This window comes from Lycium barbarum, chromosome 9 (assembly GCF_019175385.1).
Source record: "Lycium barbarum isolate Lr01 chromosome 9, ASM1917538v2, whole genome shotgun sequence".
Lineage (NCBI taxonomy): Eukaryota > Viridiplantae > Streptophyta > Magnoliopsida > Solanales > Solanaceae > Lycium > Lycium barbarum.
Window position 1 is genome coordinate 96,274,350 of NC_083345.1, and position 18,844 is coordinate 96,293,193.

General features: G+C 36.8%; 1 protein-coding gene across 10 annotated transcripts; it reads left to right on the forward strand.

The window, feature by feature from the left end:
* Positions 1–982: 982 nt before the first annotated feature.
* LOC132609102 (uncharacterized) lies at positions 983–16,289 on the forward strand. 10 transcript variants are annotated; one of them, XM_060322947.1, is made up of 13 exons: positions 983–1,207; positions 1,616–1,703; positions 4,896–5,189; positions 5,835–5,993; positions 6,687–6,827; positions 6,919–6,975; positions 7,776–7,914; positions 8,663–8,767; positions 8,846–9,036; positions 9,610–9,651; positions 9,741–9,822; positions 11,268–11,425; positions 11,523–11,753. In XM_060322947.1, exons 1-12 carry the CDS (start codon positions 1,095–1,097, stop codon positions 11,390–11,392), a joined length of 1,536 nt encoding a protein of 511 aa, XP_060178930.1. In that variant the 5' UTR covers positions 983–1,094; the 3' UTR covers positions 11,393–11,425; positions 11,523–11,753. The 10 variants fall into 10 exon arrangements, 8 of the variants coding, with proteins under 8 accessions (XP_060178930.1, XP_060178931.1, XP_060178929.1 ...); XM_060322948.1 differs by lacking the exons at positions 11,268–11,425; positions 11,523–11,753 and adding an exon at positions 14,884–15,002; XM_060322946.1 differs by lacking the exons at positions 11,268–11,425; positions 11,523–11,753 and adding an exon at positions 11,774–12,254.
* The last annotated feature ends 2,555 nt before the right edge of the window (positions 16,290–18,844 follow it).

The window sequence follows — 18,844 nt, forward strand, 5'->3', positions numbered from 1 at the left end:
ACAAGGTCCACAATTACCTTAGAGCATATTCCGACCAATTCCACCCACTTGGTAATGAAGCTTATTGGCCAAACGAGCCGTTTTCGATGGTTGCTAACAAGGATTACATCAGGAAATTGGGCATTAACTCACGGAGTCGTAGACCCAATCAAATGGATGTTAGTGAAAGAACTTATTCTCGCAAGTGCTCTACATATAAGCAATATGGCCATGACAAGCGTTCGTGTGGGCAACAAGGCCGTGGTAGTACAAGCACGTCTCGAAGTAATAGAGCCTCTAGAACTTGAAGATTGTATTATTATTGTAATTTATTATTGTATTGCTTTGAATTAGTATTGTAATTAAATGGAATGAATTATTTTTTAATTAGTATAAACCTCTCGTATTGGATGAATTATTATTAAATCAAATATTTATATTTGTACATTCAAATATAATAAAACACTTAAATCAAAACCCTATAAATATGAAAAGTTTCAAAACTTACTTCGGGGCACTTTAGAACCCCTAAAACGACGATCCAAACGTTTAGGTGGACTTGATGTAATGAGCCGACATTATTGTACGCAAAAAAAGATATTAAGTTTTATATAAAATATTGATATTTTGGGGTTTTGAAACATGACTAATCTTTGCCCAAAGTATGAAAAAAAATGTGATTTGAAAGGTAACACCAAAAAAAAAAAAAAAGCAGAAGAGCTGCTTCACGCACGAATTTCGTGCGTGAAACCTATTAATGTGTTTTTTTTTTTTTTTTTGTACTAGTTTGATTCAACTCTTTTTTTTTTTTTTTTTTTTTTTTTTTTTGTGCTAGAAAAATCGCGAATTCGATAGATACACAAGCCAACATGTAAAAATTCCTCAATTTCTAGCGCCTTTTGTAGCATGGACCGACCAAAAATTTGGAGTGGGACGTGTTACATAGTCACGATAGACCCCACAAGCCACATGTATACGTTTAATTAAGATGATTCCGAAAGTTGGGTAGTATAGAACCACTTCTTGAAATCCGCAATAACCAAAGCACTTTGACTAAACTATAAATAAAAAGAGAATTCTGTAAACAAAAGGCAGCAAAACAAGAGAGCGAAGAAATGTTGAAGGAAGCTATGAATATCATCATGGTGCTAGTTTTCTTAGGGATTACGCAATTCACAAATGCTGATGAAACCTTTGACGTCCGTAAACACCTTTCCACTGTATCCAGGTCTCTCTCTCTCTCTATCACTCACACACACAAATGCTAGATCAATTATTTTGAAATTCCATACTCTCAAAAAGGATAAAATTTGATCCGTCTTATGGAATTAGGGTTCTACATTTTTGCACCATCTCCGTATTAGATTTCAATTTCTGTTGCATAATTTGGTGTTTATTTGAGTGCTCAAATAAACACCGAATTGATATGAGATATACTTTTACCGAATTGATATGAGAAAAATTGTTATTTATAGTACTTTTCATTTAGTTTTTGAATATATAAATTTTAATTTTAAAATATTAAGTTAATCTAATCCTATAGCTTTAAAGTTTGGTCAAGTTGACTTTCAAAAGCGAAAAATGTCACAGGTACTGAGGGAGTATTGATTATTTGTTTCTTGGTTATTGTGGGCAGGTATGCTGATTCCAAGGACATATCGGTGAATTCTTTCGTATCTTCCGAAATTCCAGATCAATGTACACCCATTCATTTGAATCTAGTGGTGAGTTTTTCTTAGGTGTTGTTTTCCTAGCCAATTTTATTTATATTCTGATGATTTTAGATTATCGAAATATATTCACTGTGTGCCAGTGTACTGGGTAACTCTGTCTACCAAGGGTTAAGCAGATTATAAGAAATTAACTATCTTTTGAAAAAAATTAATATATCCCTCACGCAACTGACGTTAATTGTGTGAGGCTTCTTTTGTGAGATAAAAAAGTGAATCTAATATTTGTGAACCCAAAAGTTTAAGATGTGGGTCCACTTTTTTTGTTTCACAAAAAGGAGCCTCACACAACTAATGTCAGTTGTGTGAGGCACATAGTAAAACTTTTCCTATTTTTTGCCTACACTATGCTGCTATTTGAACACGAGACCTCATGGTTCGCCCGCTTCATTGACCACTAAGCTACACCCTTAGTTGCACTAGGAAGCTATTATTGCCTAAATGTAGCTGAAAGCTGCTGGAGATTGATAAAATGTCCATGTTATTATTAGGAAAGAACTATAAGAGCACGGAAATTGTCGATCGAACTATATTTAACTGACTGTTTATATGTGGAAGTATATGCTTACACGTTGAGGATTGAACTTGTTTTTTTTTTTTTTTTTTTTTTCTGAGAAGGTAACATATTTGTGTGTGTGTGTGTGTATATATATATATATATATATATATCTGTGTAACAACAACAACAACATACCCAGTAAATTCCCACAATGTGGGGTCTGGGGAGGGTAGAGTGCACGCAGACCTTATCCTCATCTTGAAAGGTAAGGAGGCTATTTCCGAAAGACCCTCGGCTCAAAAGAGAACAAGACAAAAGGTCAGATAAGGACAAGCATAACAAAACAATATGAAAACGAGAAGCAACAAAAGCGAGATAGTCATGATAAACAGTAACTACCATAAATAAATAAGATACTCGAAGTACAAGACCCAACAATATAAGCAGAAATCAGCTGGCAATAAACGAGTGAGCAAACTACAACTACTAGGACGATAGAAGTATGCGAGACTACCTCCTAACCTTCTATCCTAATCTAGGTCCTCCACAACCTCCTATCTAAGGTCATGTCCTCGGTAAGCTGAAACTGCGTCATGTCCTGTCTAACCACCTCTCCCCAATACTTCTTTGGCCTACCTCTCCTGAAACCGTCCATAGCCAACCTCTCACACCTCCGCACTAGGGCATCTGTGTCTCTCCTCTTGACATGTCCAAACCATCTCAGCTTCGCTTCCCGCATCTTGTCCTCCACCGATGCCACTCCCACCTTGCCCCAGATATCTTCATTCCTAATCCTATCCTTCCTAGTGTGGCCACACATCCGCCGCAGCATTCGCATTTCCGCGACTTTCATCTTCTAAACGTGAGAGTTTTTGACTGGCCAACACTCCGCCCCGTACAACAAAGTTGGTCCAACCACCACGTTGTAGAACTTGCCTTTAAGTTTTGGTGACACTTTCTTGTCACACAGCACTCCAGAAGCGAGCCTCCATTTCATCCATCCTGCACTAATACGATGTGAAACATCATCGTCGATCTCCCCATCTCCCTGAATAATAGCCCCAAGATACTTAAAACTTCTTTTCTTCTGGATGGCCTGGGTACCAAGCCTCACTTCCTCGTCAGCCTCATATGGTACGCCACTGAACTTGCACTCGCACTCCAAGTACTCTGTCTTGGTCCTAATCAACTTAAATCCTTTAGACTCCAACGTCTGTCTCCAATCCTTCAGCTTAGCGTTAACTCCGCTACGAGTTTCGTCAATCAAGACTATGTCATCCACAAACAACATACACCAAGCCACCTCACCTTGTATTTGTCACGTCAATCCATCCATCACCGAGACAAATAAAAACGGGCTAAAAGTTGATCCCTGGGGCAACCCCATCAGAATAGAGAAGTGCTCCGAGTCTCCTCCTACTGTCCTTACCTACTATTGTTACCCTGGTCTTGGCTCCATCATACATGTCCTTTATCGCTCTAATGTACACCACCACAGGTACACCTTTAGCCTCCAAGCATCTCCAAAGAACCTCTCTCGGCACTTTGTCGTAAGCCTTTAAACTACACAAAACTGTGTAGTACTAGTCCCCCTAATTACAGATCACAAAAGTGTAAGCATCTGATCCTGTGTCATCTCACAAAGATTCTAATACATCAGAGATCGATTCATTAGCTTCTAAACCTTTTCCTTTACACCAAAAGTAGAGCAACCCCAAACACTTCATTTTAATCTTCTGGAAATGGTTGGCTTTGTCTTCAAAACATCTTTGGTTTCTCTCTTCCCAAATTGTCCACCTAATGCAAGCTGGAATAATCTTCCATCTCATTTTCTGAATTGCATTACTGCCTTCTCTGTTCCAGCATGCTAGCACATCAACTATCTTGCTTGGCATGGTCCAGAGAAAATCCCCCTATAATTGAGGAACATCCTCCATAGTTGTTCAGTCGGTTTACAGTGCAAGAACAGATGATTAATTGTCTCATGTTCCTCACCACATAGAAAACAACTGGAACATACATGATGACCTCTCTTACAAAGATTGTCCAGTGTGAGTGCTGAGTGTATTCTCTAGAAATGTATATAGGGGTTTTTTCCTGATGTTTATGTGATAGCTTTAGCCTAGGGAGGACTATAGACTGGCTTTTGGTGCCAGCTGCAGTCCTGTCTACACCATACAATTTGAAGGAAGAAAATTTCATGCTTTTCAAACGAGAAGATACAGTGTAGTTTAAAACAGAAGGGGAAAACACAATACAATTGATTTATATTGCTAACTTAAGTGTTTTAGAATTTTCACCAATGAATTTTAGATAAGCAACTCACTGAGTTTCACTCACTAAACTAATCTCTTGTCCTTCTCGGAGTCCAAGGTCAAATCTTGCAGAACCCTTTATGAATTTATGTTTCATTTGGAGAGTCTCTAATTCTTTGCTCCCTCCATTTTCATTACAAATACTTCGACACCACTTTAGTTATTATTTTGCACTTTACTTACTTCGCGTTCTCTTTCACACTTACTTGTCAGGATGCTAAGGCATCCAGTGTTGTGGTAGCAGGTATACTCTGTCTTTGTTCCCATGCTTCAAACTTTGCATTCTCTCACTCAAAGTTTCTGAAGTAATTCTTTCTTCGTAAGAGATGTTTCTGGGATAATTTGTTGTAATGCTTTGTTCTTCTTTGATAGGCAAGGCATGGCACTCGTGCACCAACGAAGAGGAAAATTAGAGAATTAGAAGCTTTGGCTGCTCATTTGGAAGTCCTTGTACGTGATGCAAAAGAACAGAAGCAGTCTTCGGAGAAAATTCCCGTTTGGTTAGCTGGATGGAGGTCTCCTTGGAAAGGAAAACTTACAGGTGGAGAGTTGATCAGTGAAGGAGAAGATGAATTATATCATCTCGGAATCAGAGTCAGAGAAAGATTTCCAGACCTTTTCAGTGAGGAATACCACCCAGATGTATATTCAATCAAGACTACCCAGGTTGATAGATTAGTTTCTCACTTCTTTATATTCAGTCTGGGACAATGGCGAAGCATGACTAGAGTCTTTTTTTTTTTCTTTTTTTTTTGTCTTCCCTCGCGTGGCTTCAATAATAGTCAAAGAACTTCTGAAACAAAGGATTAAAAAGTTCTAACATGCTAGCAGTCGTTGAAGAGCCAAATTTGGCTAGGACGTCTCAGGATGTCTTGTCATCTTCTCATTATCATCTTGTGAGCTCAAGCAGTTTTGGTCCCATGACTTGCACTTGCCTTGTCACTTCTGGTGTTTATGTGTAACAAGTTTGCGCACGGATGATCTCCAAACAAACAGATGGCAGGGATAGTTGTAGAGGCTTTTATCCATCTTGCTATCTTTTTTCTGGCAGCTCTCTAGACTTTAGAAGTTGCAGCGAAGCATTTTTATTTACCCACCAAAGCACATCTTAAGTTTACATATTTAAGTGATGCATCAAGAATTCAGTTGCTTTACAAGTATTTAGATTTGCATGATTGGAGAACTTATTTACATTTTTCTTTCATACAAGTATACCCTTTGTATTCAAAGGTTGCAGTCTTCTGATTCCATGTCAGCTTCTTGTTACTTTCTCAGTCATATTGACTTTAATATTCATGTTTACATATATAGGTTCCTCGGGCATCAGCTAGCTCAGTGGCATTTGGGATGGGTCTATTTAATGAAAGAGGGAAGCTTGGACCAGGAAGACATCGAGCTTTTGCTGTTACCAGTGAAAGCCGTGCAAGTGACATAGTTTTGAGATTTCATGATTGTTGTCAAAGCTACAAGGTGTGCATGCAAAATTAACTGCCTATTTGGTGGAAATTTCCTGTGTGAATGACATCCAAATTAGTCTTCATTCATGCGTTTAACTAGTTTTCTGAGCTTTTGCTTGTAAATTGGGATTTGAGGTAAAAATGACTACATTAAAAGCTGGCGGTTAACATAGAGTACTAACATTGTTTGTAAAAACTCAGAGGTAAACACTGTTTGATCGTTCTCAAAAGTTTACAATTGTGTCATGGAATGAAGTCCCTTTCCTAAAAAATAGCAAAGTTTAATATCTCCTAAAGGTGTAAAAGTAAAAAGAGACCGACTAAACTGGGACTGAGATAGTAGGAATTGAGATTAACTTGTTAGTGAAAATGTTGATGGAACTATAGAACACAGCTCATAATTTGGGTTTAGTTATTTGTGGTTTGAAATGTTTCTTGCATCCATTTATTGACAAAGTGCTAATTCTGCATGTTTCTGATTTAAAGTAATAATCGAGGAGAAGACGTATGAATTGAGTGTCAAAATATAGATATAGTATCACTACTTTCTTTCTTCACCACCTATGCTGTCTTTCCTTTGCCTTCCTTTTTATGACGTAGGTGCTATCTGATCTAAAGAAGACTTAAGCAAGACTTCCAGATTGGAAAGAGGGGGGGGGGGGGGGGGGGGTGTGGATTCCGCTTTCTGATGGTTGATTGGTTGCAGGCTTTCAGAAAAAGTCAGGAGCCAAATGTGGACAACCTCAAAGAACCGGTATTGAATGAAATTACTCGTGATTTAGTCAGGCAATATGGGCTTAATTTTACAAAACAAGATGTATCTTCATTATGGTTTCTCTGCAAACAGGTGTGTACAGCACTATTTGTTTTTTTATGAGTGCTAAACCTTGTAAAATTTCTCGATCTAGATCTTCTTTTCTAAATGACTTCTCCCCCAGGAAGCATCCTTGTTGAACATCACCAATCAAGCTTGTAGTCTGTTCAGCCCATCTGAGGTACTTTCTGCTAATCCTATGCTTTTATTTCTTCGTTTCTATCATGGTTCCTGCTGATCTTCTCTCTGTTTTTCTCCTTTCATTTTTTTTTGGGCAACAACAACAACATACCCAGTGAAATCCCACAATGTGGGGTCTGAGGAGGGTAAAGTGTACGCAGACCATACCCCTATCTCGGAAGATAGGGAGGCTGTTTCCGAAAGACCCTCGGCTCAAGAGAAAACACAAGGAGAAAGGTTAGATAAGCACAAGCAGTTCAAAGCAAAATGCAAATGAAACCAAAGAAAGCGAATAAGTCAAAATAGAGTAGTCTGAAAAAAGGGAGCAGTAGCTACCACAGATAAATATTTTTGGGCGAGAACTAGAAATGGGAAATTATTTTTGTTTAATTTTTGGGGTGGTGGGTTGTTTTCTTTTTGGGGAATGGGGGTTGCGGGAGGTGAAGGGAGGGTTCTAGATTCCAAGTTTGGATTTCTTGTCAGTAAGTAGTTGTAAATTCCTGTGCTGTACGCAAGCTCCCTTTTTGTTTTAACTGGGTCATAATGTAGGATGCAGGGAGAGGGTGAGAGATTAGGCCAACTCCTTTGATGTTTGCTTGAAACATAAGATTTACTTGTTGCGCACAATGTCTTTTAAGGACATCTCCAACTTCTCATTTATGGTCTGCGTACACTCTACCCTCCCCAGACCCCACGTTGTGGGATTTCACTGGGTTGTTGTTGTTGCTCCAACTTCTCATTTATATGGGATATTGGAGCTTTCTAGTTGCTATCCATGCTAACTGACAAGTCATATTTTAGGTTTCTTTGTTGGAGTGGGCTGATGATTTGGAGTTGTTCATTCTGAAAGGCTACGGTGATTCACTAAATTATCGAATGGGAGTGCCACTACTTGAGGATGTTATTCAATCAATGGAACAAGCAATTAAGGCAAAAGAAGGTAACACTAGTCCAACTAGCTTTTCTTTCTTCTCTTTTTTTTTTTTTTTAATTGCCTGGGGGTTAAATAGTGTCTCCTGAGGCATATGGATGTCTTTTTCTTCCCTTATTGCTACTACGAGATCAAAAGGAAGAGGTAGTGGAGGTGTAACTGATGTTAACTCCTTATTCCTTGTACTCAAACCAAACCAGCAAATGTAATAAGATCTCTTTAATCTCTCTAGTATCCTCTTCCAAGTAATCTTGAGAATTTATTTCCCAGATTAGCCACTAAATTTGCAGATTCTGTCCTTATTACTTGAACTTAACCTTAAAATATTCAACTGTCCTTTGTAATATGATTTGTGCAAATCTCTCTAGTCTCTCCTTCCAAGTAATCCAGAAAATTTATATCCCAGATCAGCCACTAAATTTCAGATTCTATTCTTCTTCCTTGAGTTTAAAAGCTTCTATTTATAAGCTCTCCTTTCAACTAGGTGCTTCTGATGTACAAGTTATCCTCATATTGTTGATTCCTAGTATGAATGCCTCCCGGTATCACTCACTCTAATCTATCTGAAATTCTTCTATCCTATTTATGTCATTTTCCATCATGAGTGTATATGTATTTTCGAAACTGAACTTAGATCAAAACCACAAATTTGTTTCTATTTGAATCAATTATACTTCTGAAGGTAATCTGTATCTAGTTTTGTATTTCCTTTACTTTCACCTTTTCTTAATCCCTTTTGTACATTCTCCTCCTCCAGAAGGATATGCTCCAGGTAGCTATGAAAAAGCAAGAATGCGTTTTGCTCATGCAGAAACTCTCCTTCCCTTTTCATGCTTAATCGGGCTCTTTCTTGAAGAATCTGGTGAGTGTTAGTACAGTAGAATCATAGAATAGTTGTTGGCTCCTACTCTGTTTTTTTTTTTTTTTTTGATTGCTGCAGAGTTTGAACTGATACAAAGAGAGAAAAGCTTGGAACTCCCTCCTAAGCCTCCTAAAAATAGAAACTGGCGGGGAAGTATCGTGGCTCCTTTTGCTGGAAATAACATGTTAATCCTTTACAGCTGCCAATCGGACAACTCAAGCAAGTACTTTGTGCAAGTGCTACATAATGAACGCCCCATTGCATTGCCAGTAAGTGTTTCTGGATTCATATTATGGTGAATATGAAATGTTTGGTCCTTGCTTTGCAATTCGTCTTCTCTAATTACTAGGACCTGGAGAATTTTCACGTATCTTTTAATTTTTTTACAAAAGGCTTCGTTGGCAGCCTAGTCCCTGTTGCTGACTAGTGCTATTGTTCCAATCATTCATCTGATTTGATCATGTAAAAGCAGTGAACTTACAAGTTCATAAACCACCTTTTATTCTTTCTAATTGTGGGAAATACACAAACCCACCGGTACTTGTGAAACAGTTTGTGTAAGGGTTGCTCTAAGACAAGAATGCCAGTGTAAGCTTTCATTTTGGCTTTTTCTTTGCGTGTTCTCTTTTTTTTTTTTTTTTTTTTTTTTTTTTTTTTGCATATTGATAAGTTTTTCTAAAAGCATGACTAGGAGCTCACACTACTTAGAGAAATCACTTGTTAATATGCTGCTAACTAGTGTTACAGGTGACTTGTACTTTGTTCCCTTTGGGAAGTTTGGTGGGTTGTTGATTACTTGCTACTTTTGCTCATTTTAATTTGATGCTCCTCTCTTCTGTTAGGGTTGTAATGGTTCAAGTTTTTGTCCACTCGAAGTACTTAAGGTACTATTTTCACATTTCACCAGATGTTTCAATTTAGTCAGACATGGGCTATCTCTTAAGTCTGTAACCATTCTAACTCTTCTCTACAGGAAAGAATAGCTGCTCCTCACTTGAAACACGACTACAAAATGCTTTGCAACATAAAGGAACAGGCACAGAATTCTGCTTCCAGTAAGTTATCGCAAATACTTAGTTGGCTTTTGTCGCTGTGGAATGCTGGTTCATCAGCCAAGAAAGTGGAGTTATAGTTTCTCACTAGTTTCTCTTTTTCTTTTTTTCTTCCCCTTTTTGATGCCTGGCTGGTTGTGCCTTCTTATTAGCATGATTCAATCATTAGACCAGCAGATGGTCCTGGCAGGGTTAGGGGTAACTCAGTAAATAACTAGTTGATTTTTGGAGGTCTAAAGTAGGTAGCAAAGAAGGAACATAATCACTGAAAATCCTGATTAGTGTTACTTTGTCTGTTTTCTCATATATGAGAAATTTGTGTAATGACCAATTTCCCCAGAGTTTGTCATATGGCCTTTGATTTGGCTGGTCGGCTCTTGCTCAACGTAGTTTAACATAGATTTTGCCACAACCTCAACATAAATATGACGCACTCAAGCTTGGTCATTACTCATTAATCCAGTTTTAGTGAATCTCTTAGCTATAATAATATCATAAATATGGAAGTGCTTCTTTCCCAAGGATTGCAGCCAAATAGCATCGGGATGTGCTGTATGACCCATTTTTGCTAAGGAAAATCTTCTCAGATTCCTCTCAATTCCAAGCGTCTTCCATATTCCTTACCAAATTTGCGGCATCACTCTATTCCCCTAGAGATTTCCATTTAATTGACCGTTTTTAATCGAAAAACATTACAGTTCTTTCAGTTTGGGTTAAAAATCTTCCAAGTACTAATTTTATTTGGCAAAAAAATAAACAATTTTTTAGGTAAAACTTGACAAATGATGAGATAGGAAATTTGAACTTTTCATGAATTATCGGGTACTGACATAAAATTAAAAAAAGAATTAAAAACTAATAAACAACTTACACGCATTGCCAAAAAAATATAGTCAATTAAAGCAAAATAAAGAAGTGATTGTTATAAAATAAAACTAAACTTCAAATTTAAAGGTGAAGAATACTAACTTTTGTTTTTATATTACTTTCTGTTGTATTCCAATACAAACTAGCTCCTCTACATATATAAAAGGAAAAAGACTTCTAGGACAAGTCATAAAACTTAATGACCAAACTAACTTTGTGGCCAAGTTATCAACTTGGTGTCGAAGTAAAATGGACATACAATATAATATTTACAACACTCTCCCTTGAATGTCCATTAACAGATGATGTGCCTTATTAAAACTTTATTTAGGAAAAATCCTGTGGGAAAAAGTCCTAGTGAAGAAAAAAGCTAGTAATACGCTTTGAGAGCTGCCTCATTAAAAACCTTGTCAGAAAAACCCAATGGGACAAAACCTCGATTAAGGAAAAAAGAGTACCACACGTATTTCACTCCCCCTGACGAAGACCAAAATTTAGATGTCGGAGTCTTCGCATTCCAATCTTGAATATCATCTTCTCAAGAGTTGAAGTTGGTAAAGATTTGGTGAACAAATCTGCAGGATTTTCACTTGAACGGATTTGTTGCACATCAATATCACCATTCCTCTGGAGATCGTGTGTGAAGAAAAACTTTGGTGATATATGCTTCGTTCTATCTCCTTTTATGAAGCCTCCCTTTAATTGAGCTATGCATGCAGCATTGTCTTCATATAATACTGTGGGTATTTTTATATCACACTTCAAGCCACATCTTTCTATAATGAAATGTATGATTGATCTCAACCACTCACATTCTCTACTTGCTTCATGAATAGCTATTATTTCAGCATGATTCGAAGAAGTGGCAACAATGGACTGCTATGTAGATCGTCATGATATAGCAGTACCTCCGCATGTAAACAGATAGCCTATTTGAGATCGAGCTTTATGTGGATCAGATGAATAACCTGCATCTGTATAACCAACAAGATCTGTACTACCTTTGTTAGCATAAAACAGACCCATATCTTTAGTTCCCTTCAGATATCGCAATATATGCTTAACTCTGTTCCATGTCTTCGTGTAGGAGAAGAGCTATATCTTGCTAGCAAATTAACAGAGAACGCTATGCCAGGTCTTATAACATTAGCAAGATGCATAATTGCACCAATGGCACTAAGATGTGGTACATGTGGTACTTCAGGACCAAGAAGCTCTTCATTTTCTTCTTGAGGTCGGAACAGATCTTTACTCACTTCAAGTGAGCGAACAACCATTGGAGTACTTAACGGATGCACATTGTCCATGAAAAATCGTTTTAAAACTTTTTCGGTATAAACAGATTGATGGATAAAGATCCCGTCTGCTAAATGTTTACTTGCAAATCAAGACAAAGTTTTGTTTTTGCGAGATCTTTCATCTCAATTTCTTTCTTTAAATACTCAATTGCCTTTTGGAGCTCTTCTGGAGTTCCAATTAGGTTTATGTCATCAACATAAACAACAAGTATAACGAACCCTGATTTTGTTTTCTTAATAAAAACACATGGACAAATGGCATCATTTATATATCCTTCATTTATCAAGTACTCACTTAGGCGATTATACCACAGGCGCCCTGATTGTTTTAAACCATAGAATGATCTTTGTAATCTGATTGAATATATCTCCCGAGACTTTGAACTAATTGCTTCAGACATTTTAAATCCTTCAGGAATTTTCATATAGATTTCATTATCAAGTGAGCCATAAAGTAAGCTGTAACCACATCCATCAGATATATTTCAAGGTTTTCATGTACAGCTAAACTGATGAGATATCGAAATGTTATGCCATCCATAACGGGTGAATATGTTGCTTCATAGTCGATACCAGGTCTTTGAGAGAATCCTTGTGCAACAAGGCGTGCCTTGTATCTCACAATTTCATTTCTCTCATTCCTTTTCCGCATAAAGACCCATTTGTGGCCAACTGGTTTTACACCATTAGGTGTTGGACTACCGGTCCAAAAACCTCACTTTTGGCAAGTGAATTCAATTCTGATTGAACTGCCTCTTGCTATTTTGGCCAATCATATCTTCGTCGACATTCTTCGACAAATTGAGATTCCTGATCCTCAATGTCTTTCATAATATTCAGTGCAATATTATATGCAAAAACGCTATTCACCATAATCTTCGATCGATTTAAATCTATCCCATCACCAGAAGAACTCAATGATAGTTCTTTACTCACTTGAGTCTCGGGTTCCCTAATATCTTCAGGAGTATCAGGATTAACCAGATCTTGAATATCTTCATGATATTCTTTCGTAGTGTTATTCTGAACATTTTCGTGTTTTTTTTCTAGAATTTGTATCCTTAGAACGCAATGGCCTACCACGCTTCAGGAGTGTATGAGATTTAGAGGATATGACACTAGTAGATTGTCCCTTTGGGACATCAATTCGGATAGGCACATTCTCTGCAGGGATATGTGACTTAGTTATTCTTTTCAAATCAGTGAATGCGTCTGGCATTTGATTTGCTATTTTTTGCAAGTGAATGATCTTCTGGATCTCATGTTCACATATAAGGGCACGTGGATCAAAATGAGATAGTGATGAAACTTTCCACGCAATTTCTCTTTTAATTTCTTTTCCATCTCCCCCTAATTGTGGGAAGTTTGTTTCATCAAATCGATAATCTGCAAATCGAGCAGTGAATAAATCTCCCATTGATGGCTCAAGATAGCGAATAATAGAGGGTGATTCAAACCCAACATATATTTCTAACCTTCTTTGGGGGCCCATCTTAGTGCGTTGTGGTGGTGCTACCAGCACATATACAGCACAACCAAAGATTCGAAGGTGAGCAATATTTGGTTCATGACCAAATACTAATTGTGACGGGGAGTATTTATTATAATGAGTCGGTCTGAGACGAATAAGAAATGTTGCATGTAAGATAGCATGACCCCAAACGGTAGTGGGAAACCGTGTTTTCATAAGTAGTGGTCTTGCTATCAATTGTAGTTGTCTAATAAATGACTCAACAAGGCCATTTTGGGTATGAACATGAGCTATAGGATGTTCAACTTTTATCCCAACTGACAAACAATAATCATCAAAAGATTGAGACGTAAATTCTCCGGCATTATTAAGGCGTATAGCCTTAATGGGATAATCCCAAAACTGTGCCCTTAAGCGTATTATTTGTGCCAATAATTTCACAAATGCCAGGTTGCGAGACGATAAGAGGCACACATGAGACCATCTTGAAGATGCGTCTATTAGGACCATAAAATATCTGAATGACCCACAAGGTGGATGAATAGGTCCAAATATATCCCCATGTATATGCTCTAGAAAGGTAGGGGATTCAATGTCAACTTTCATTAGAGATGGCTTAGCTATCAATTTACCCTGAGAACAAGCGGCACATGAAAATTCACCACTTTCAAGGATCTTCAGATTCTTAAGTGGATGCCCATTTGAATTTTCAATAATTCGTCTCATCATTATTGATCCAGGGTGACCTATTTGGTCATGCCAAAGCAAAAAAGTACTTGAATCATTAAACTTTTTATTTACGATCGAGTGTGCTTCAATTGTACTAATTTCTGCATAATACAGGCCAGAAGACAAAGTTGGTAGTTTTTCCAAAACATATTTCTGGCCGGAGACATTCTTTATAATGACAAGATATTCATCATTTATTTCGTTTAATGTCTCAACATGATACCCATTACAGCGGATATCTTTGAAACTTAACAAGTTTCTAGGGGATTTAGAAGAGAATAATGCATCTTCTATAACAAGTTTCGTCCCATTAGGCAGAAATATAGTAGCTCTTCCGGAGCCTTCTATCAATTTCGAATTGCCAGAAATTGTATTAACATTTCCCTTTTTCCTAAGCAAGTGAGAAAAGTATTTCTCATATTTGAATAGGCATGCGTTGTTCCACTATCCATCACACAAATATCTTCATGTTTGGTCATTGATCCAAACAATATTTGAGAAATTTCCATATATTCTTCAAAATGAAAGAATAAACAAAGTGAACATTAAAACAGATATTATTATTAAACAAAGCATTACACAAACTTTATTTACATAACTATAGAAACATAACTATTATAGCTACTAGTAACAACATGGATGAAAATATCTAAACTATTACAGATCCATCACCGATCAGATGATCTATTTTTCCTTCAGGGAATTCAAAGAAATCTGCCACATCTAGATGCATGGGCTCAACATTATCTTCAGAAATAAAATTTGCTTCGGCATTCTTTTCTGCCTTTTTGAGGGAGGCTTGATAAAGCTCAAATAGATGCTTTGGCGTACGGCAGGTACGTGACCAGTGCCCCTTTCCTCCACATCGGTAGCATTTATTTTCTGAATCTTTCTTTTGCACAGCTTCATGCTTTTCATCCTTCTTTTACACTACTGGTGGTGAAGGGTATTATTTGGTGCAAGTCGAGAATCGTGATTAAAATTTCTTCCTCGACCACGGCCATGACCACAATTGGGGCCACGACCTCCTCCACACCTAGAATGGCAAAAATTTGCCTCATTCACTTCGGAGAATGGGGCAGTACCAGTAGGTCGGCTTTTATGATTTTTCATTAATAGTTCATTATGTTGTTCAACCACTAGAAGATGTGAAATTAGTTCAGAATATTTCTTGAACCTCATCTCTCGATATTGCTGCTGCAGGAGCATACTCGAGGCAGGAAAAGTGGAGAATGTTTTCTCCAGCATATCATGATCAGTAATATTTTCACCACATAATTTCAACTGAGAAACTATTTTAAACATGGCAGAATTATACGCATAGATAGTTTTAAAATCTTGTAGCCTTAAATGGATCCAATCAAAATGTGCTTGTGGAAGTACGACCATCTTCAGGTGGCCATATCTATCTTTCAAATTATTTCACAGCGTAAGAGGATCTTTAACAGTGAGATATTCCAATTTCAAGTTCTCATCAAGACGATGGCGGAGGAATATCATTGCCTTGGCACGGTCTTGATTTGATGCCTGATTTTTATCTTTGATGGTGTCTGCCAGACCCATTGCATCAAGGTGAATCTCGGCATCAAAAACCAAGATAGATAGCTATTACCGGATATATCCAAGGCAACAAATTCACGTTTAGAAAGATTCTCCATTAATTAAGAAAAAAGAAAATCAATACCTTCGAGGCTTTTAAAGTATTTGCTCGAGATGGCAGAATTTCGTGCTGATAACGTGTTATAAAATAAAACTAAACTTCAAATTAAAAAGGCAAAAGATACAGGGAGAGAGAGATAGGGAACAATAGTACTATTACTTTTGTTTCTACTAACTTTTGTTTGTATATTACTTTCTGTTGTATTCCAATACAAACAAGCTCCTCTATATATATAAAAGGAAAAAAGCTTCTAGGACAAGTCATAAAACTTAATGACCAAACTAACTTTGTGGCCAAGTTATCTACTTGGTGGTCAAGTTATCAACTTTTTTGTGTCCAATTAAAATGGACATACAATATAATATTTACAACAGTGATCAACTTTTCTTTTGTAGGTTTGCAAAAGGCCAGTTGCAAGTTTGAAATATGAGAGAAAGTGATTCTAAAATTGGAGAGGCGCGTTTTAGGAAATACAGGCAGGGGTATACATGGATCAGATTGGTTCGGGTTTTTCAAATATCAGATCAAATCATTTTGTCAGGTTTTTAAATTTATAAATCAAACCAGATCAATAAAAGTTGGGTCTTTTAACGTAGGGTTGTCTCAGATTTTTCGGTTTTCTCAGATTTTTTGAGTTTTTTCGGGCAAAGTCTTTATACAAAACAAATAACTTGTGCTTCAAATATATTTTTAGTCCTAATAAGATACAACTATCTAATTTAAAAAAAAAAAAGAAACTAAACCAAAATGTGAGATTAGTTATGACATTGCACTAAACTATTCAACAAAGAAAATAATGAAATAGCATAAAACAAATATTGCTAATTAATCAGGCATAATAAAAATGATCATAATCTAAAAGTACTAAGTCATGCAAAATTAAATACAGCTAGTTAGTATTAACTACATACTAAATATTAAATAAAAAATAAAATTAAGTTATGTATTTTCAATGTCTAAATTAATGCAAAATCGAAGAATATATATCCAACATTATTGTCATTTCTAGTGTTAGAATTGAATTTCTTTTGTTATCATTAGTATTGGTTTATTTTTTATTGGCTTTATTTGAGTTACTAACATCCATGAGTTATAAAACTTATTGGACCATGCAAAATTCTAAGTCTTAGCTTGAAATAATATGTAAAAGGACAAAAACTATGAAAAAGTTAAAGAAATATGTGTAAATTACATTACAAATAAATATTCTTAAAATTTGTATACATATAATGTCGGGTTGGTTTGGTTCGGTTTGACTTTTTTTAGTTAAAACCAAACCAAACCAAACTAATTATGATTAGTTTTTTTCTTTCCAATACCAAACCAAGTCAAACCAAACCACTAGTCGGATTTTTTCTTGGTTTGACTCGAGTTATCGGTTTGTCGGTTTTCTTTGTACACTTCTAGGCCGAAGTATGAGGAGTGATTCTAGAATTGGAGTGTCCAAATAAGCGTACAACGTCATTTACAATCCAGCTTGGGAATATTCTTTCCCAAGAACATTCATGCAACAATGAAATTGAAAACTTAGCTAAGTTATGAGCTACAACATTGAAACTTCTAGGAATTTTTACAAACACAACATGATCTAGATAGGAAGACAATTTTCAAATATCTTCACAAGCTACATCCACATCCCAGGTACCCCACACGTTTTTCTTCAATATATCGACGACCCCTTTCATATTAGAAAAGATATAACGTTTCCTCCATCCATTTTGTATCGCTTTTTTCCAAGGCTTGTCTAATTGTAAACGCTTCAACAATCATAGACTCCCCAACGAATTGAATCGGGGATCCACGGGCATGAAGCAACCCACCTTTGCTATACATAGCAACCAATCCAATGCCTACTTTCTTCGATTCAACCTGCAACCTTGCATCAACAAATAAACAAATCCCATATTTGGGCACTATTAGTTGATATTCATGAATTTTTTGTAAATTACCCTTTGAAGAATCAACCTGCATTATTTCAAGAAATTCATTATACTCAAATAAAGCTTTTGCTATAATGTCTGGAGGGTCAGTTAATTCATTATTAAAACACCAGGCATTTCTAGACTTCCATCTATGCCACATTATCATTACCGTCAAACTCAAAACACTAGTAGAATCAGAACATTTTTTGCCATACTAATCTTATCATTCCACCACAAGGAGAAGTCAGTAATGTTGTCAAGATCGTTCTAGTTAATAGGGCTCATTTTCTAAATTATTTAAGAATCATGACACTTGAAAAGGATGGCACGAGCAGTTGCCTTATGCTTTATTGGGATACCGCACCACGGCCAGAACTTCAACAGAAGCAACCCCATATCTACTGGTGTATGGTACTGAAGCGGTCATACCCGCCGAGATCGAGATACCTTCGCTGAGAATTATCCAAGAAGCAGAATTGGGTAATGCAGAATGGGTCTGAGCTCAATATGAGCAACTCGCTTTGATTGATGAAAAGAGGATAGTTACCGTATGCAATGGTCAACTATCCCGACAAAGGATGGCAAGAGCCTTCAACAAACGAGTCAGAACTCAACTTTTTCAAATCGAGCAAATGATACTCAAAAGAATTTTCCCACATCAAGACGAATTCAAAGGGAAATTCGCCCCCAACTGGCAAGGCCCCTATGTGGTCCGCAAAGTACTCTCCGGAGGAGCAGTAGTACTAGCAGAAATGGACGGACAAGAGTGGCCAAAGCCGATCAACTCAAACGCAATCAAGCGTTACTATGCATAAAGACAACTTTCTCAGTTTGTAATAGTACCTTTTTCTTGTAATCGTTATGTTATTTGCTTGTATTAGCTATTTTCTTTTGCTTGTAATCGTTTTGTAATAGATAGGAAAAATGAAACAACTTTGTATTATAAACTACGCAATGACCTGACTTCCCCATAGTGGAATACGGAGGCAGTCCATTGGGACCCAGTCGCATTATTAGTAAAACCAAAACTCATTTACTTTATCCCGAACTACATTTGACCTGATTCTTGGTGCGACAG

Bases quoted from the DNA above. Each gene is read 5' to 3' on its own strand.
- LOC132609102 (XM_060322946.1), top strand. From the start codon at position 1,095: ATGTTGAAGGAAGCTATGAATATCATCATGGTGCTAGTTTTCTTAGGG. The intron at 1,208-1,615 runs GTCTCTCTCTCT...TATTGTGGGCAG, and splicing joins CACCTTTCCACTGTATCCAG to GTATGCTGATTCCAAGGACA. The intron at 9,823-11,773 runs GTAAGTTATCGC...GTCTTCGTGTAG, and splicing joins GGCACAGAATTCTGCTTCCA to GAGAAGAGCTATATCTTGCT.